The following is a 17,714-nucleotide window of genomic DNA, read 5'->3' as shown; positions in this document are numbered from 1 at the left end:
TGTGACTGATTTGATTGTCTGTGGCAGACTTCTAGCAAGCCACCCTTTCTTTTAGCTTATTTTAATCCAAATGTTACCATTAAATCAAATGTTCTACCACTGGAATTCATCCACTTTATTTCTATGATCCCTGTTATATCATACTTGATTCTGTGCCTCATGACACTCAGCTCATCTTGCATGTTACCTATAGAGTACTTTTTTTTGTATAGAGACATTTGGGATAATTGGATAGACTCCCTATGTTCAATTTCCTTTTTCCTTTCCCCCTTTATAAAACTTAAACTAGTCACTTCCCAAATGTTTTGCTTTCCTACTGTGTTCAGTTTATTACTTGCCAATGTATTACTCATCCATGACTGTGTTACTCCTTCTCCCTTTATTTTAGTTTAAAACCTTCTGATCAGGTTAGCCAGTTGTTTTCCAAAAACATCATTCCCCACTTTTGTGAGATGAATTCTATATCTGCAAAACCATCCTCCTTTCTATATGCTTGCACCAATTTGGAATCCCAAACATGGACCAATGTTACCAGCAAAAGTTCACTAGAAAAACCTTTTCATTTTCCTGAGTCTTGTTTTCAATGGGAAGTAGCAATAAGAAGTTCATTTGTCTCCTAAGGTTCTTCATTCTCTTCTCAAAAGCCATAAAATCACTTGTTATACCCTAGAGATCATGCCTTGCATATCATTTATGACCATATGAATGAATAAGAAAGATCTGATAAGGCTCATTAGACTTGCAGAGGCTTGTCAGTCTTTCCATCATATCTTGAATTCAGGCACCTGAGAGGCAACATACATGTTGGGATGAAAGGTCTAGATGACAAATGGAAATTTGCTTCTTGGGAAAAAAATTACTTACAATTCTTCTCATTCTTTTGATGATTGGTGATGGATTACTTCCACTTGAATTAATTAGGAGTATTTTGTTTATAGCTCACTCATGTTTGTAGAAACTTCCTGGAGGGAAAGAGGTTGGAAATTATTCCTTTCATGAATTTGTGAGCTTCATATTGCTTATAAAAACTACATGGATGAATAATGATGACCAATTTTGTTGTGATATAATGTAATGGTATTCACACCTGAATAAGGAATTTATTCATCTTGAATGAATTAGGAATAAACATGATATTTGGATTTCCAGTAAGCACATTAAATCTTTGTTAGTTTATTACCTCTTTAAATAAATTATTGGTTAAACTTATTTTAGGGTTCCTTTAAAGCAGGAGTGTCAAACTCGCATCATCATGGTAGTGTCATGTGACATATAGGGACTTTTTTCCCCCTTTGCTAAACCGGGCATGGGTGTGGCCAGCATATAATGCATCTGGCTTGTGGGCTGGGAGTTTGATAGCCCTGCCTTAAAAGATTGAGACCAGAAAATCCCCTGGGTTTTGTTTCCTTTAAGGATTTCTATTTTAAAACATAAAGTAAAAACACCCCAAAATCACCACCCAGCTGTATTAATTTTAATGTTTGAAAAATAGTACAGAATTCTATCATTTAGAAGTCATCAAACTGGGAGCATTAATTCAAGGGGCACACAAAGAGTTGTGGGGTTCTTTATGACCAACTGCTGGAGTTGTTTAGAATTTCTGCCTTGCAGCCCTTACCAATTTCCATTTGTTCTGCTTCAGAAACTGGCAAAGTTTGAATTAATTCAATATGATATTGACCAGAATGAGGTTGTGAGGAATGAAAAAGGATTCTGCATCCCAGTGGCCACAGGTATGTTAATACAAATTACATTTGGAAATGAATTGGATTTTGTGAAAGCAAAGTTATGCACTACTTCCAGTGATAAAATGGGTCTTCTTCTTTGTGCCATTGGTCAGATTCAGACCTTGGGGGTTAAGTCCTTGGTTGTCTCAGTGCCACATATGAGTTTTCCATAGAACAGTCACTTGATCACAGCAGTGAATGAGTTGCAAGTTCAGTTTCATGGGAGTGGTTACATGAAACCTCTGGAGAAATCTGATTAATTCTATCCCCCAGCTTTTGGGATACCAACATGAAGGCTGCACTTCATGCCTGGGAAAAGAGATTAAAATATGGTATTCTGGAGATTACAAAAACCAGTTTATTTTTCCCTGTTTTACAGAGGAAGAAATGGAGTTTACATGTTTGTTGTGAATCTGAGCAGCGGAGAGAGGCCCTTGTTGCTAGCCAGGAAATGATCCACTAAGTCTGTGCTCAATTATTGTCTTAGACAGGGCATGTTTTGATTTGTTGTAAGTTCTCTGCAAGTATTGCAAATATATAAACAAATCTGTGCACATCGAGTTTATTTCCAATACTACAACAACCAAAACAGTCCAAATCAGTACCATATTTCTTTTTTCCATATGAAGACCTGATATTGTAGAAATTGGTTATGTTAGACTGAGATGGCAACAATCAGAAGGAAACTAATGTGGATTCTACATAGGATAAACAGGCAAACTTCGTGCAAAATAATTAAGACATAAGTCTGCTGTTGAGACTCAAAACAAAGACAAGTGATGTCAGAACATTTTAATTTCCCAGGATGCTCTATGCATTCAATGGAATGAGTTAAACTCACAATTGCGTAAAGCTTTTTAATAAAACTTGGAAAAGGTGCTACCAGACTAGATGACTTATGTGACAGAAAGACTGACCATCCAGCAAAGCCTTGGCTTCTTTTTAGAGATTTGTTTGGAACTAGCATTACCCTTGAGCTTGGGTTTTCAATACAAAAGCCGCAGGCCAGTTACGGATATTAGAATGTATCCTAATTGAAAAAAAGAATTGAATACATTTATAATGTCTCTATTGCCCTTTCATTTTTCATGCCTGTATCTACTAGAGAAGAGTGAAAAATGAATGTCCTTATGAATTTTTTCCTTCACTATGGTTGAGGCAGGGAGTGAAAAATATAGGGCAAAGAAAATAAAGTGGCAGCCCTTTTGTCTCCTTTGTGAGGGCTGAGTATTACTGTTTTTACAAACTGCAACAATTCATTTAACAACTATGGCAAGTAAGGTCGTAAAATGAGACAAAACTCATTTATCAAATCTCTCAGTTAGCAATAGAAATGTTGGGCTCAATTGTGTTCATAAGTCAAAGACTACCTGTACAGTTTAGAGTATGTGTATTTATGAGCTTAAAAAAGGGAATCAAATAATGGCTACCTTTTTAGTACAAAGGGCTGCATCAATTAGAAAAAAGTTTCTTAAGTTTGGGGCTATCAATAAGAAGGCTACATTAAATTCACTTTTCTAGAACTATGCTTTCCTTCACATAAAAGCAACTGCTTGAATGTAATTTATTATTTTTGAGAATTAGAAATGTTTTTCATATACATATATTATAGCCAGAATTAATATGACATGTTCATTTTTATTAACTTTCCAAATTAAATAAGTAAAGCAATCTTTAATTGTTTTTAATTAAAAAAAATAGAATGTTTTCTGGAAAACCCAAAGGGAAATATGTGGAAATAATGTGCTTGCTCGGGAATGAATATTAATTGATTAGTTAATTCCTAATTGCAGGTGAAACAGGTTTACTAGTATGCAAGATCACCGAGAAGTCTGCCTTCCATGGCTATGCAGGAGATCTTGAGAAAACAAAGAAGAAACTTCTCCAGGATGTCCTAGAAAAAGGAGACAGCTACTTTAACAGTGGTGACCTCATGATGCAAGACCACGATGGATTTATATATTTCCAGGACCGAGTGGGAGATACTTTCCGGTGAGTCCCATAGACACTAAAAGCTGATATCCATTCCCTGCTTGCTTTCATCGTTTTAGCATTTTATAAATAAGTAAACATGGTGAACAAACCTTCTTCCTTCTCCTTTTTTCCCCTACAACAACAACTCCGTGAGGAGGATTGGGCTGAGAGAGAGTGACAGGCCTAAAGTCACCTGAATGACTTTTATAGTTAAGGCAGGATTAGAACTTATGGACTTTTGATTTTTGGCCTGGTCCCTTAACCACTAGATTCTTTTTTTTTTTAAACAAATTTGATTAATTTTAAAGACAAACAAAACATCATTAAGCATTGAAAACATAAAATCTCTTTCCATTGTAAATCTTTACAAAACAGATAAAACGTTATTTTATCCCGCATAATTCTAATTTAACCCATTTCCATATGGACACATAAATATCTTTTAACAAATTTCTCATTATTTCTCTTTACTCTTATTCAATTACATTTCTTTTCTATATTTATCTGTTTTATAGTCATCATATTTATATTTCCCTCTGACTTGTTTACAATTATTCTCATCTGACGTTCCTCCAAGGTTTTATTAATTCTCAATCAAACATAAACACACAAAACACAAAAACATAAAACTTCTTTTAAGAAAGTAGCTTGGCCCCAGATTACCTCTCTTTGTACGGACTTCAATTAAATTCATGCTCATCTTATACACCATTACCTATCTTATTTACCATTCTATATCTTCTGTATAACTCCTCCCCTCTTTTCAATCTTCTTAATTCTATTTTATTTATTTTATCTTACTTTAAATCATTATACTTGTATCTTTTGTCCATTCTTTTCCAATTAACCATTTATCTCATTCTCTATAATAAAAAAAAGAAAATTTCTCCTGAAATCACTAATCGGAGTATGATGCCTTTCTATCATTCCCCTAGATTAACATTTAAAATAACACCTAGATCCCAGTCTGATTCTGCTTAGTACATTCTACCTACTAAATTTTTTAAAAGAAGAAAGAATAAATCTATAAAATAATTAAGTACATAATTAAATATTAAAATCTATCATTAAATCTTAAATATTTTAATTTATTAAATCTTGTAACATTCCAATTGTCTGCTTCAAAAACAGATGTTGCAATAATAAATCTATAATAACATCAACACAATAACCCATTAAACTCTATAATTAAACTAAATATTTTAAACATTTCCTTTAATATTTTATTAAATCTTAGAATCTATCATTATTAAGCATTTTAATCTTTTAATCTTTTATTAGATCTTATAAAATTCTAATTTTCTATTTCTAATACAAATATTACAATACTATCCTTTGTACTTTGCAGAATCTTTTTTTTTAATTATGCATTACCCTTTATCCCTAAAAAAAATTGCCTTTTCCCATCTTGTTTCATACCTTTGTGGCTCCCCCACCCCCTTTCCCCTTTCTTTCTTATCCCACCTAGCCTTTTTACCCCCTCCTCTCCTAACCTCTGCCTTTTTAGCTTCCCCTCTCTGTTATATTCCTCTTTTCTTTTGCTTTCTAACATTGTATTGATTTTGCATCTTATTTTTCTCTTTCTTGGGTGTTTTTTTAGGTCTTAAGTCCTTCATTTTCCTTCCTCTCTTTCTTTTTTCTTTCTTGATCAAACTTTTTGATTCATTAAAGATGGCGGCTTCTTCTTCTTCTTCTTCTTCTTCTTCTTCTTCTTCTTCTTCTTCTTCTTCTTCTTCTTCTTCTTCTGCTTCTGCTTCTGCTTCTGCTTCTGCTTCTGCTTCCTCCATCTGTTGTTGAGTTTGCTGGTAAGTAGCAAGCGCCATTTCTAAAAAGCGAAAGGCTTTTCCCACAGCGTCCTTGCCTTCTTTCTTTGTTTTTCCATATTCCTTTCTTAGTTCATCAAGAGGTAAAGCCATTATAAACCTTTTCTTTTTCTTTTTCCTCTTCTTCTTGTTAAAACAACCAAGATATTTCAAAACTTAAAACAGTTCCCCAAAGTCCCAGAGTCATCAAGCAGTCCAAACAGAGTACAAAGTTCTTCCCTTTGCAATTTCTCTTCCTGGGGTAACATCAATTAGAAAAAAACCCAATCTGTATTTTAAAACCTTATTGCAGTTAACTTCTAGTCTCTAAATCTTCAAGGCATCTCCTCCAACAATCTTAATAAGTTTTTTTTTTCAGTCCTCTCCCTTCCCACTTGTAACAAAGAGCTTTAAATTTTTACCTTATATAAAAAAGCAGGTTTTTCAGTGTACATTTGTTAACTCCGTAAGGGAGGGAGAGTAAACTTTCCCTTTCAGCACTTCCATTCGCCACTGGAAACAATATATCATCCAAAAGATCATAGTTTTCAGGATATCAAGTATATCTTAAAAGTCCTGGTTCAGCCAAAAAACTTTCACTTTACAGCTTTCTCCTTCTTCCTCCTTCACAGTCTTGTCCAGCTGCCGGTTTCTTTGTGGTGGCCATTACAGACCGCCGCTCCACCGCCTTGAGAAAAGGGAGTTTTGCCGGCTGGGGAGGGGGTCTGCGATACCCCCAAACCCCTTTCTGGATCCCCCTGTCTTTGGCTGCCTCTATGGGGCAGCCTTATCCTCCAGACCCGTCAGGATCGGAGGCACCAAGATGGCTAGCACGGCAGGGATCGCGCAGGATCGCGAATCCCTGCCGCCGCCAAAGCCTGGCAAACCGGAAGTCCAACCACTAGATTCTAAAAGTGACAGTTTTGCCTCTTTGGGGCAAACAAGACAGTCCTGACTGTCTGCTACTTTTTTATTCTGTCATATATTAATGCTTCCATTACAACTGGCCAATGTATATTTTCCTTTCAGCAACCATTTTATGCTGGGCTGCTGAGTTGTCTCTTTTCTAGGCTTCATTGGAAGGCAAAAAGAGGGGTGGGAATCTAGCAATGGAGGCTGTTCTAATTATCATCAAAGCAGCACATCTGTGGGCAAAGTGGCAGAAGTGAATGAAAGCCAGAATAGCTTTCTTAAACCAGCTTCATTTCCAGCTAGTTTATGCCCAAGAACAAGCAGCTGAAGACAGTAATGGGCAACTGCGTCCTCTTCGCTGCTGATGTTAAACTATTCAACATCACCGTCAATGCTACAGTCCTTCAAAAAGACCTTGATCATGTGTCTGAATGGTCTAACAATTGGCAACTCCAAATATCTACCAACAAATGCTCTGTCCTACACATTGGTAAAAAAAAAAATCTATATACCAAATACAATCTAGGTGGATATGACCTTGTTGATGACCTTCACTTTGTCAAGGACCTTGGAGTTCTCATATTGAATGATCTAAGTGCCAAAGCTCACTGCAACAATATTGCCAAAAAGGCTTTAAGAGTTGTAAATTTAATTTTATGAAGCTTCTCCTCTGGTAATACTATTTTGCTAACTAGGGCATTCGAAACCTTTGCTAGACCTATAGTTGAATTCAGCTCTGCTGTCTGAAATCTGCACTGTATATCTGACATAAATATAAATGAGCAAGTCCAGAAGTATTTTACCAGAAGAGTACTACATTCCTCTGTTCACAACAGAATAACCTACAGCACCAGACTTGAGGTTCTTGGCTTAGACAACCTTGAACTACTCCAACTAAGATTAGACTTAAGCATAGTACATAAAATCATATGTTACAACTTCTTATCAGTTAATGAATATTTCAGCTTTAACAACAATACTAGACCACACAATAGATATAAACTAAATGTAAATCACTCCAAACTTGATTGCAGGAAGTACGATTTCAGCAACAGAATGGTCAGTGTCTGGAACTCACTACCTGATTCTGTTGTCACCTGCTCAAACGCCCACTCCTTTACCCTCAAACTAACCTCTGTTGACCCCACCCCATTCCTAAGAGGTCTGTAAGGGGCGTGCATAAGCGCACAGTTGTGCCTACCGTCCCTGTCCTATTGTCCCCAATTATTAGCTCCTATTTCTTGTATTTAAACATATGTTTATTCTTGTTTCTGTTATATTGTAAGCTTTTTGACAAATAAATAAAAATAAAAACAATAAAAAATTAAAACCTTTTGACTGCAGAATCTACATTCCATATATCTGGCTATGAAATGAGAACACTAATTGGACAGAGTCGCATTACAATCAATAAATTCCTTCCTTCCTTCCCTCCTTCCTCCCTCCCTCCCTTTCATTTTATTTTTTGTGCACAAGTATATGTACTGTGGAGTATAACCAGTGAAGAATTTTAGTAAGGAATAAGCAAAAAGCTTCCAAAAACCAAACTTCAGCTGAATATGGTCTATGGACTTAGAAAGACACAGGAATATAGTAGCTTGAGCCTTTCAGAGAAAATAGATCAAGAAATTACTTGCGAAGGAGGAAGTCTCCAGTCTGAATCTGCTATAAATCAAGGCCAGTATTGCGAGGGAACACAGAAGGGCTGAAATTTGGCCTGGTGCCTTAACCAGTAGATCACTTCACCTGAGATTTACAATCATGCTTTAGTAATAAATGAAGGGTTTTTTTTTTGTTTTTGGAGAAAATTCAGTTATAATATGAACAAGTGGTGCTAATCACTTCTTTTTCACTGTATTGTAGGTGGAAAGGAGAGAATGTGGCTACTACAGAAGTTGAGACAATTCTTGTGATGCTGGAATTTATTCAAGAAGTAAATGTATATGGAGTACCTGTGCCAGGTAGATCAAAGTATATTCTTTCAGAAAGCTATCTTTAATGTCTATAAAAGAATAATGCCCAGAATCATACCAGGCATTGCATGACCTATCAATCACAATCCTTAGGGACATTGGTCCCATTGCAAATATTGGATAAGGTCTTGTTTTCTTGAATAATAATAGTGAACTCAAGTATTTCTGAAACAGTTTATAACACATGCTAATAAAAAGTAATTATTGTGAAATGCTGATTAGTTACAAACTGAAGCTAAAAATAGCATGTTTTAATGTTGACTTAATGTTCAACAATATTTTTAAAATAATGAATAAGGCAGATTTTTCGGAGGCTGGTGGCACTAGTAGGCTATGAAATAGATTTCGTAGGCATGGAGGACACACATTTAAAATATATATATATTCAGAAAGAAAAATATATTCAGACAAAAATATTCAGAAAGAAACCTACGGATGTGACATTTTGGCAGAGTAATTATGAATGGTTAAATGATTATTGAATATCTATTTTCTGTGGGTGGGTATTTAAATATACCAACACCTTATAAAATTACCTAGTATTTGTTCAAAGTTTGATATTTTGGTTCTTGTTTTTATTTTCAAGAAATAGGGATTGCTAGTTTAAGCATTGTCACCAATCTTTTCTGTTGTTTACATTTATTACGATTCATAATAACTGCAGGGAAAAAAAATGCAGGGTTCACTTTGGTAGCCAGATTTTAGAGAACATTTAAGATTGTGGGGTGGAGGATACGAGTTGTTTTTCCAATTTGTTTTGTTTAAAATCCCATCTGATATGAATGATAGTTCAGTTGTTGTTGTGTCAGAGTTAATAAAGAAAACAAATGAATCAGCCTTTTAGATGGACAAATCAGTTAAATATTAATTTGGGGTTATTTAGTTATTGAAAAATTGACACCACTTGAACTTCGGGATTTTTTGCAATCATGTGGGCCAAAGCTACTGGATGATAGTTGTTATCCTGCACAGTTATAATTTGTATTAGAACAGGTATATTACTGTATTTTTCTCTCTATAAGACACACTTTCCTTCCCCCCTGCACAAAGTGTGTGGAAATGTCTGTGCATCTTATGAAGTTAATATTGTGTCATAGATCATGAAGTATATTACCTCAGGAGTCTCCAACAGTGGACTGGTGCCGGTCCTTTGGTAAATAGCAGCCACAGCAGGGTCCTTTTAAAGTGCTGAACCCCACCTCTTGTATCTTTGTCATTGACCATCTCTTATATCTCTTTTCTGCAGTGCAGGAGTCAATAGGCCGAGCTGACACAAGAGGACACCTATCTGTGGTCCTCTCAGGCTCTGCCTCCTGCCCTCACTACACTGCTGTTCCATATTTGACGCTCCATATTCACATATTCTCCATATTCTCCATATTCCTCTGATGGGGACACCTAATGTATTTTTTTCTTGTTTTCCTCCTCTAACCCTAGGTGCGTCTTAGAGTCAGGTGCATCTTATAGTGTGAAAAATATGGTATATTAGAGCAGGTATTAAATTCTTAGAATATTGAAATGCACAATCCATGGGCTGCATTTTAGTTTTAGCATCTCAACAACACCCTCCAGAAACCTGGGAATGGAGATGCCAATATTATATAATAACAATTTCTGGCAGTGAGATTTTCCAGATTTCCCCCCTCACACACATACAGAAATATGGCTCAGCATGGACAGAAAGGGAGGCCTTCTGGGTGAAAAACAGTCTCCTTTTCACTTCAGCTTCTTGCCTAATTCCCATAAAATGGCCCCAAATCACACTGCCAAAATAAGTTATTTTGGCAATGATTTTTGCAGTGAGATTTCTGCTGTTTTTTGAGATCTGGATTTTTTTAAGGACAGGCATGTCTCCCAAAGGTTTTGTTCCCATTCACTCCTTTTTCTTTAAAAGAAAAAAGGCAGGCCCTTTATTCAATATTCTTGTAACTTTGAACAGTTGTTAAACAAATGGCCATAAGTCGACAACTTCCTGTAGTATAGTAAAAGAAACAAATTGGCTTATTTTTATAGCTATCCATTCTATCCATGGAGTTTTAGATACTTCTTTTATAACTTGCACTATTTTATATGACACCAGACTAAAGTGCTTTTGTAAGTATTTATTTCTTCATTTTACAACGAATGGTTTACTATTGACTCACCAAAGAGGGGTTCTGGAATCCAGAGGAGCAAAACAGTTGGAAAGCAAAAGGTTAAGTCAACCTTTTTCTCTTGCTATTCCTCCAGCGCAAACCTGTGTCTTTCTATTCTGAGAAGATATTTGACCATTCTGATATTTTCTAGGACATGAAGGAAAGATTGGGATGGCAGCAATACGATTAAAGGAAGGGGAATCCTTTGATGGGAAACAGTTATATGAACATACCAAGAATTACCTGCCAAACTATGCTATACCTCACTTTATTCGCATCCAGGTGAGACTCTTGTGTTCTATTGTTGTTTTACCGATCAGTTGATCGGTACCTGCCAAACTATGCTATATCTCACTTTATTCGCATCCAGGTGAGACTCTTGTGTTCTATTGTTGTTTTACTGATCAGTTGATATAATGTGAATGAACTTTGATGGGATTGATAACAATCAAAAATCAAAAAAGACAGAATTTGTGAGTGAAAGTTTTGATCCTGCTACCATCTTGACTGGATCTGGGTTGTCTTAATACAGTGTTTCTCAAACTTGGTATCTAGATGTGTGAACTTCTTCCCCATCCATCACTTCCAAAATAGGGTGTTGCTGGATGGGGAATTCTAGGAGTTGAAGTCCACACATTTTAAATGTGTCAAGACCATGTGGCACATTACTGTTTCCTCCAGCAGCTTCTTGTCACCTCCCAGCTTCTTCTGCCTAAGGTAGCCTCTTCCTCTGCCTCATTATAAAATTGATATTCATTCCAATTCATTATTAAGGTAAGTGATGGAATTCAAGAATTTAAGCCAGTGTTGCAGCAAAATGTGCCCGAATGAGGCAAAGTATATATAATGCGGCATAGCTATAATCAATTTAGCAGTTTTGTAGGAAGGATAATTTAATTATTTTATCATTTACTAATCTAAATCAGCTTTCCAAGTTGCTTTTGGATCCCAACCGAACAATAATATTGATATTTATGTTGTTCTTAGAGGGTTTTTTTTTTTAATGATGATGATATGTTTGCCGCCTGCACTAGTAAAATTAATATGTTCCATCTTATACAAGATATATGATGTGCTATTTACCTATCTGGTACAAATGAAATTCTCCGCTTTATCCCTTCTATCATCCACTCCCATATAACTGATGGGCACTCTGGAGAAAGTGCAGCATGTATTTGACAGTAATGGTGTCTTCCTCCAATGCTTTAATTCTGCCATTTAGGAGAACAGTGGAATAATGGGTTGATTTGCTCCTTTTCACCACAGGAGGCCTTGGAGATCACAGGGACTTTCAAACATTGCAAAACTCAGTTGGTGAAGGAAGAATTTAACCCTATCACCATCACAGAGCCCCTATTTTTCTTGGACAATTCCGAGAAGAGCTTTGTGCCACTGACTTTGGAGATCTATCATTCTATCAAAGAGAAGAAGCGGAAACTATGAAAAGGACTTCAAAAGATAACACATCATCATTCTTTTGTGGCATAGCAACCCAGGAATAGAGCTTGGTGTTTCTTGACTATAGCCTAAGAATAGAGTAATTCTCTTGGATTAATTTTGTTTTAATTTGGCAGATATCTGGCAAATTAAAGATTTCTGGAACAGGTATCTTGCATACCAAACTTAAGGACATTTAGAAAAGTTAATTTTATTCTTATTCTTTTTCTTTCCCCAAGTAAAGAGCCTTTCTGTATTCCCATGAGCTGTTTGCTCTCCAGTAGAGGGAGGTAAATATGTGTATGCATTACAATATGCATGAAATGGGCATCCTGTGTCCCAATAGTGTCACAGACATCGTGTTCCACTTAAGTGCTTGACTTTGCATAGCAAAGCCTGTGTAGTTTTCCTGTGAAGGTAACTGGAATTTATCTTAAAGGAAGCTTCATACTCTTCAGTATAAATATACATATCTTCTGCTCCATTTGCTTCTTGTAACACACACCCATCAAGTTATTGCTATCTATGCAAGAATTAAAAGTCTAATAAAACCAAAGGAAAAGTTGGGAAGCTGGGGTTTATTTTTAAAAATCAGAATTGATGTGATTTATTTTTCCTGGTCAATTTTTAAAATTACAAGGAATCATTTCATATCAGTTAAAAATAATCTGTTATCATTTAAATTCAGTAAACAGTTTCCAACCTCAGAATTTATTTTTGATTTAATCTCTTGACCCTGTAGTTCATTGTATATAGAGGAAATATAGTATATATTTTTTATCTTACCTATGATATTAATGCCTTAACTAGAGGATAATAGAATAAGTAAAACTCCAGCATTTAGTAAAGTTTGTGCATTCATTCATGGAATCCAATTCAAAAGAGCAAGTTCAATGTGGCCAGACAGAGGACAAGATCTGGAAACCATACTTGATTCTACAATGCTACCTGTGGCCATTGGGGAAAAATATTAACATTTACAGTTCGTTGGGGAAAATATTACCATTTACATATTCCCAATCCTGTAGCCTCGAGATGTTTGGACCTGTCAAGCCTAAAACCAAGAATAACAGGTAGTCATACTTCTAAACAAGTTATTTATTGTTTCATACTCATAGACAAAATCTTGCTAGATTGAGCTCTCCAATTGAGCTATATCTACAAAATACCCTGTTTTTAATATTTTTTGCGGGGGGGTGTCTTCACCCTCTTTTTGTCACACATAGTTGCCTCTTACTCCTCTGGAATTCACCTCCTCCAGTGGTGGGATTCAAATTTTTTTTACTACCAACTGTGGTAAGTTCCCTCAGCAGTTTTATATCCTGATTGTTTCCACTTCCAGTCTCTAGGAAACACTTTATAATTGTGGTGTGATAATTTTAATTTCTGACAAAAAGATTGAGAGTGCAAAGAATATGATTAGTTCAGTCACCTGCTCTGGAACTAGTGTAAGAACCACAGAGTAAGAATCATGTCATCTCTATTCAGCACAAAAGGGAAATTAAGATGCTAATATTATCCTTGTCCTTCCTTATGCTGTGATGTGAAGCTATGAGTGGAAAGGTCATTTGTAAACATCCAAGCCACAATATAGCAGCAGAAATGGGGAGACTGGGTAGTAGGTTGCATCATGAGTTCCCACAATTGGGAAAAAACTGCACACAACCTCCACAGAATCACAGCAGCACAGAGAAATCCCACACCCTGCACTGGGTTTAAATATACCACATCAGACAAGACTCAGTTGTCAAACTGTCTGACATCGTGGGATTATATAGATCCAAAGTTGATTTGAAACTGGTGGAAGCCATTGTATGTTATAGTTCATGATTCTGAATAGCAGAAGCCAATATAAATGAACTGTAGAGGAACTCAGCAAAAATAGTTTTCATCAGGTGGTGGTTGCAAGACATGATGACGTGGAATTTGATGCGTGGATTTAGAAATATAGATTAGGGCAGAAAAGTGAATAAATTAGGGTGTATGTATATGCAAAGATAAAGAACATTAAAATAAATGTGCAAGATACAAGAGGGATTATAATAGGCTGTGCCAATTTTTGTTCATAAAGAGATACTTGGATGATGTCCCACTACTTTGTGTAATGCAGCACAATTCTTGGAAAAGTAAAACAGTAACTGGATAAATATGGATAGGACAAAATAGAAAAAAAATATTAAATTATTGTAAAATGATATGGTCATGTTACTAATAACTACAGACATGGAATTAACCAGATGATGCCTGTGGTAGTCATATGACTTTATGATCTTGTAATACCATTGGTTTTGATGAACTTTAAAGCTGCTTAACTCAATCTCTCTTCTCCAATTTTTATTAGCAATAGTGGCCTAGCAGTGGGTCTGGCCCTCTGTATAACCTATGGTTGCCTGAAGTCCACGTTTAGTTTTATTTATCATCTAACAATACAAACTACTGCCACTTGGCTGATGCTAGCTTGAGAAAGCTATACATTTCAGCCTAAATCATCAAATGTACAGGTATTCCTTGGATATAAATGGCCATTTAATGACTGTTCAAAGGTATGAATGCACCCTAAATATGTACTTATAACAGGGGTTAAACTGTTTTTTCCCCATTTTTTATTTTATTCACAAAATTAAAAAGAAGAAAAAAGAAAACCTATACAAGAAGAAAGCAAAGCTAAGCAAGGCATTAAAAGGTGCATTAAAATACATATACATAGATTGTTTCTCCTAGTTAAATACTGATAAACATGCTTCCAGAATAACTGATACCCCAATATAATTTCCAAACCATTTTACAAAGTTTTGAATTATGACCCTAATGGACAGGCTCCATTAGGTCGTACCTCGAGGACTATGTGTATGCCAATAACAGATAAAGGAAGGGTTTATGTTGATTCCTAGCATTTTGAGATGTACCTGCTTGCTGAACTGTAGCATTTCCAATAGCTGCGACTGAGCTATTTTAAAAAGTATCATGATTTGTTGGGCAGGAGCAACCCTAATTGTGTACACACAGCTCCTACAATGGATCTATTCTCATGCTGTTAGGGTTGGAGCCATCTGAATTTCACAGGGCACTTTATTTTATATAGTAGGTTCTAGAAGACCCAGTCTCTGGATCTCAAAAGATGACATATTTTAATTGAAGGTATTTAAAGGACACTTACTGATCATTCTTATCAGCTAGACAGATCCTACAGGATATAGATAGTCCCTCAAATTAAGCCCTTTTCATTAACATAAGACAGAATATAAAAATTCTAGGATTGATTCTTTTGCATGTAAAAATGCAATATTCATTGCCTGGCATCTCCAAATAGAGCTGAGAAAACTAAACAACCAAGAAATAAAACCTATATTAAAATATTTTAAACGGACATTGCTAACACTGTTTATAGAAGTAATTAAACTTGGGTAGTTTTTACAGGCATTTCAGGTGTTATTGAGCCACAGTTTCCATTATTTTTTCTTAATATTAGCTGGAATTTGTGCGGATTGGAATCTGAAAACATCCAGAAAACAGTTGGTTTCACATCTCATCTAAGTTATATGAGCTGAACATCTTGTCATTTGTCCTCCAGGGCCAAACTTTGCAGATCTCTCTACTCCCGTCCCTTAAAAGAAAACAACCTTTTTACACAGTTGATTTATGATTTTTTGAAACTATTGGTTTTTTTTAACAAAACAACTTAAAATATTTGTTAAAATCAAAACATGTAACCAGGGATTGGAATCCTAGGGTTTTAAGTATAATACAGATAAAATTTTAGTTATTAATATATAATATAATATATATTTTCTTCTATTCAATCATGTCCAATTGTCAGAGACAGCTTGCACAAATCTGTAGTTTTCTTGGCAAAGTTTTTCAGAGGTGGTTTGCTGTTGCCTTCTTCTTCTTCTTTTTTTTTAAGAACAAGTTTTATTGATTTTTGAAGACAAACAAAACATAAAACATAAAAGTATAAAACCTTCTTTCTAAGAATTACTTATAAATTTTAACATGGCAAATAAAGCATTATTTTTTAAAGCATAGTTCCACATTATCACATTTCCATTTACACATACATATATTTTCCAAATTTCTCATCATTTCTCCCTTCACTTTTGTTCAATTATATTTCTTTCTATCAAAGTTTTAGTAATTCTCAATCAGTCATAAGCACACAAAATACATAACATAAAACAAGACATAAAAAAACCTCCTTAATTGTCATTTATACATGTCTTTTCCAAATTTCTCTCCCTTTAGTTTCATTCCTCCAATGTTTTATTAATTCGCAATCAAACATAACTAATCAAAACACAAAACATAAAACTTCTTTTGAAAAGTGGCTTAGCCCCGGGTTGCATCTTTTTTAACAGACCTAAATCAAATTCATGCTCACCTTATATACCATTCATATCTTATTAACCATTTTATATTTTCTATATATCTTCTCCCATCTTTTCACTCTCTTAATTATGTTTTATTTATTTCATCTTATTTCAAAATCATTATGCTTATATCTTTTGTCCGTTCTTTTCCAATCATCTATTTATCTCTTTTCTTTAACAAAAAAATTCCCCTGTAATCACTTTTAAAGTGTGACGCCTTCCCCTAAAGTAAAACTTAAAATAATACATAATTTCCATCCTGATTCTGCATAGTACATTCTACATATTAGATCTTAAAATAAAAGAATAATAAACTTATAGTATAGTTAAATATATAATTTCCATTCTAATTCTAATTCTGATTAATACATTATTTTAGAATAAGAAAATAAAATACTAAGTTTATAATAACATTAAGACAATAACAAATTAAACTATAACCAAACATTAATCATTTTACACATTCTCCTTAATATTTTATTAAATATTGAAATCTATCATTATTAAACATTAATATTTTATTAAATATTCCAATAAACTATTTCAAATGCAAATACTACAATACTATCTTATGTACTCTTGCAGAATCTTTCTTTAATTATGCACTATCCATTATCCTTTATCTCTAAAAAAAAATTGCTTTTTGAGATCTTGTTCTAGCCCATGGCTTTTTTTTTTCTTTTCCCCTCCCTTTCTTCTGCAGTCTGGTCTCCCCCCCCCCCTCTCCTAGCCTCCCCCTTTTTAACTTCCCCTCTCTGTTGTAATTCTCTTTTCAATTGCTTTCTAACATTGTACCTTCTTTTCACCCTATTTTTCTTTTTCTTGGTTGTTTTATTAAATCTTAAATTCTCATTTTTCCTTCCTCTCATCCCATTTTCTTTCTTAATCGAACTTTTTAGTCCATTAAAGATGGCTTCTTCCTTTTCTTCTTCTTCTTCTCCTTCTCCTTCTTCCTCAAGTATTTGCTGGTACGTAGAAACCGCCATTTCTAAAAAGTGGAAGGCAGCTCCCAAGGAATCCTTGCCATTTTGCTGTCTTTCTTTTAATTTTTCATATTCCATTTTTAGTTCATCCACAGATGGTGCCATTGTAAATTTTTAAAAACAACCCAGATATTTTCAATCTTAATTTCCAAATGTCAAAGTTATCAAACAATCCAAACAAATAAAAATTATTTCCTCTTCTTCTCTTTACAATTTTTCCTCCAGAGGCAAAATCCCAAATGTATTTTAAAAGCCATATTACAGTTAATTGATGGTCTTATAATCTTCAAGGCGTCTCCTCCAACAAAGTTTTAAATTTTTTTTTTTAGTCCTCCCCTTCCCACTTGTAACAAAGAGCTTATTTTTACCTTTAAAAAGCAGGTTTTTCTGTGCTCCTTTGCTTT

At 34.8% G+C, this 17,714-nt stretch overlaps 1 protein-coding gene across 2 annotated transcripts in view; it reads left to right on the top strand.

The window, feature by feature from the left end:
- LOC113450802 (long-chain fatty acid transport protein 2-like) overlaps positions 1-12,808 on the top strand; it is a 38,221-nt gene extending 25,413 nt beyond the window's left edge. For both annotated transcript variants that reach the window (XM_026722105.2, XM_026722104.2), the window contains 5 exons: positions 1,643-1,733; positions 3,521-3,719; positions 8,279-8,376; positions 10,675-10,805; positions 11,790-12,808. In XM_026722105.2, coding sequence (XP_026577890.1) covers positions 1,643-1,733; positions 3,521-3,719; positions 8,279-8,376; positions 10,675-10,805; positions 11,790-11,966 — 696 coding nt within the window. In that variant the 3' untranslated portion in view covers positions 11,967-12,808. The remainder of the gene's footprint in view (positions 1-1,642; positions 1,734-3,520; positions 3,720-8,278; positions 8,377-10,674; positions 10,806-11,789) is intronic.
- Positions 12,809-17,714: the final 4,906 nt, after the last annotated feature.

The sequence above is a fragment of the Pseudonaja textilis genome, chromosome Z, assembly GCF_049901715.1.
Source record: "Pseudonaja textilis isolate UNSWEBS1 chromosome Z, rPseTex1.2, whole genome shotgun sequence".
Lineage (NCBI taxonomy): Eukaryota > Metazoa > Chordata > Lepidosauria > Squamata > Elapidae > Pseudonaja > Pseudonaja textilis.
The sequence above is the reverse complement of the archived record's forward strand: the minus strand, read 5'-3'. Positions and strand labels throughout refer to the sequence as shown.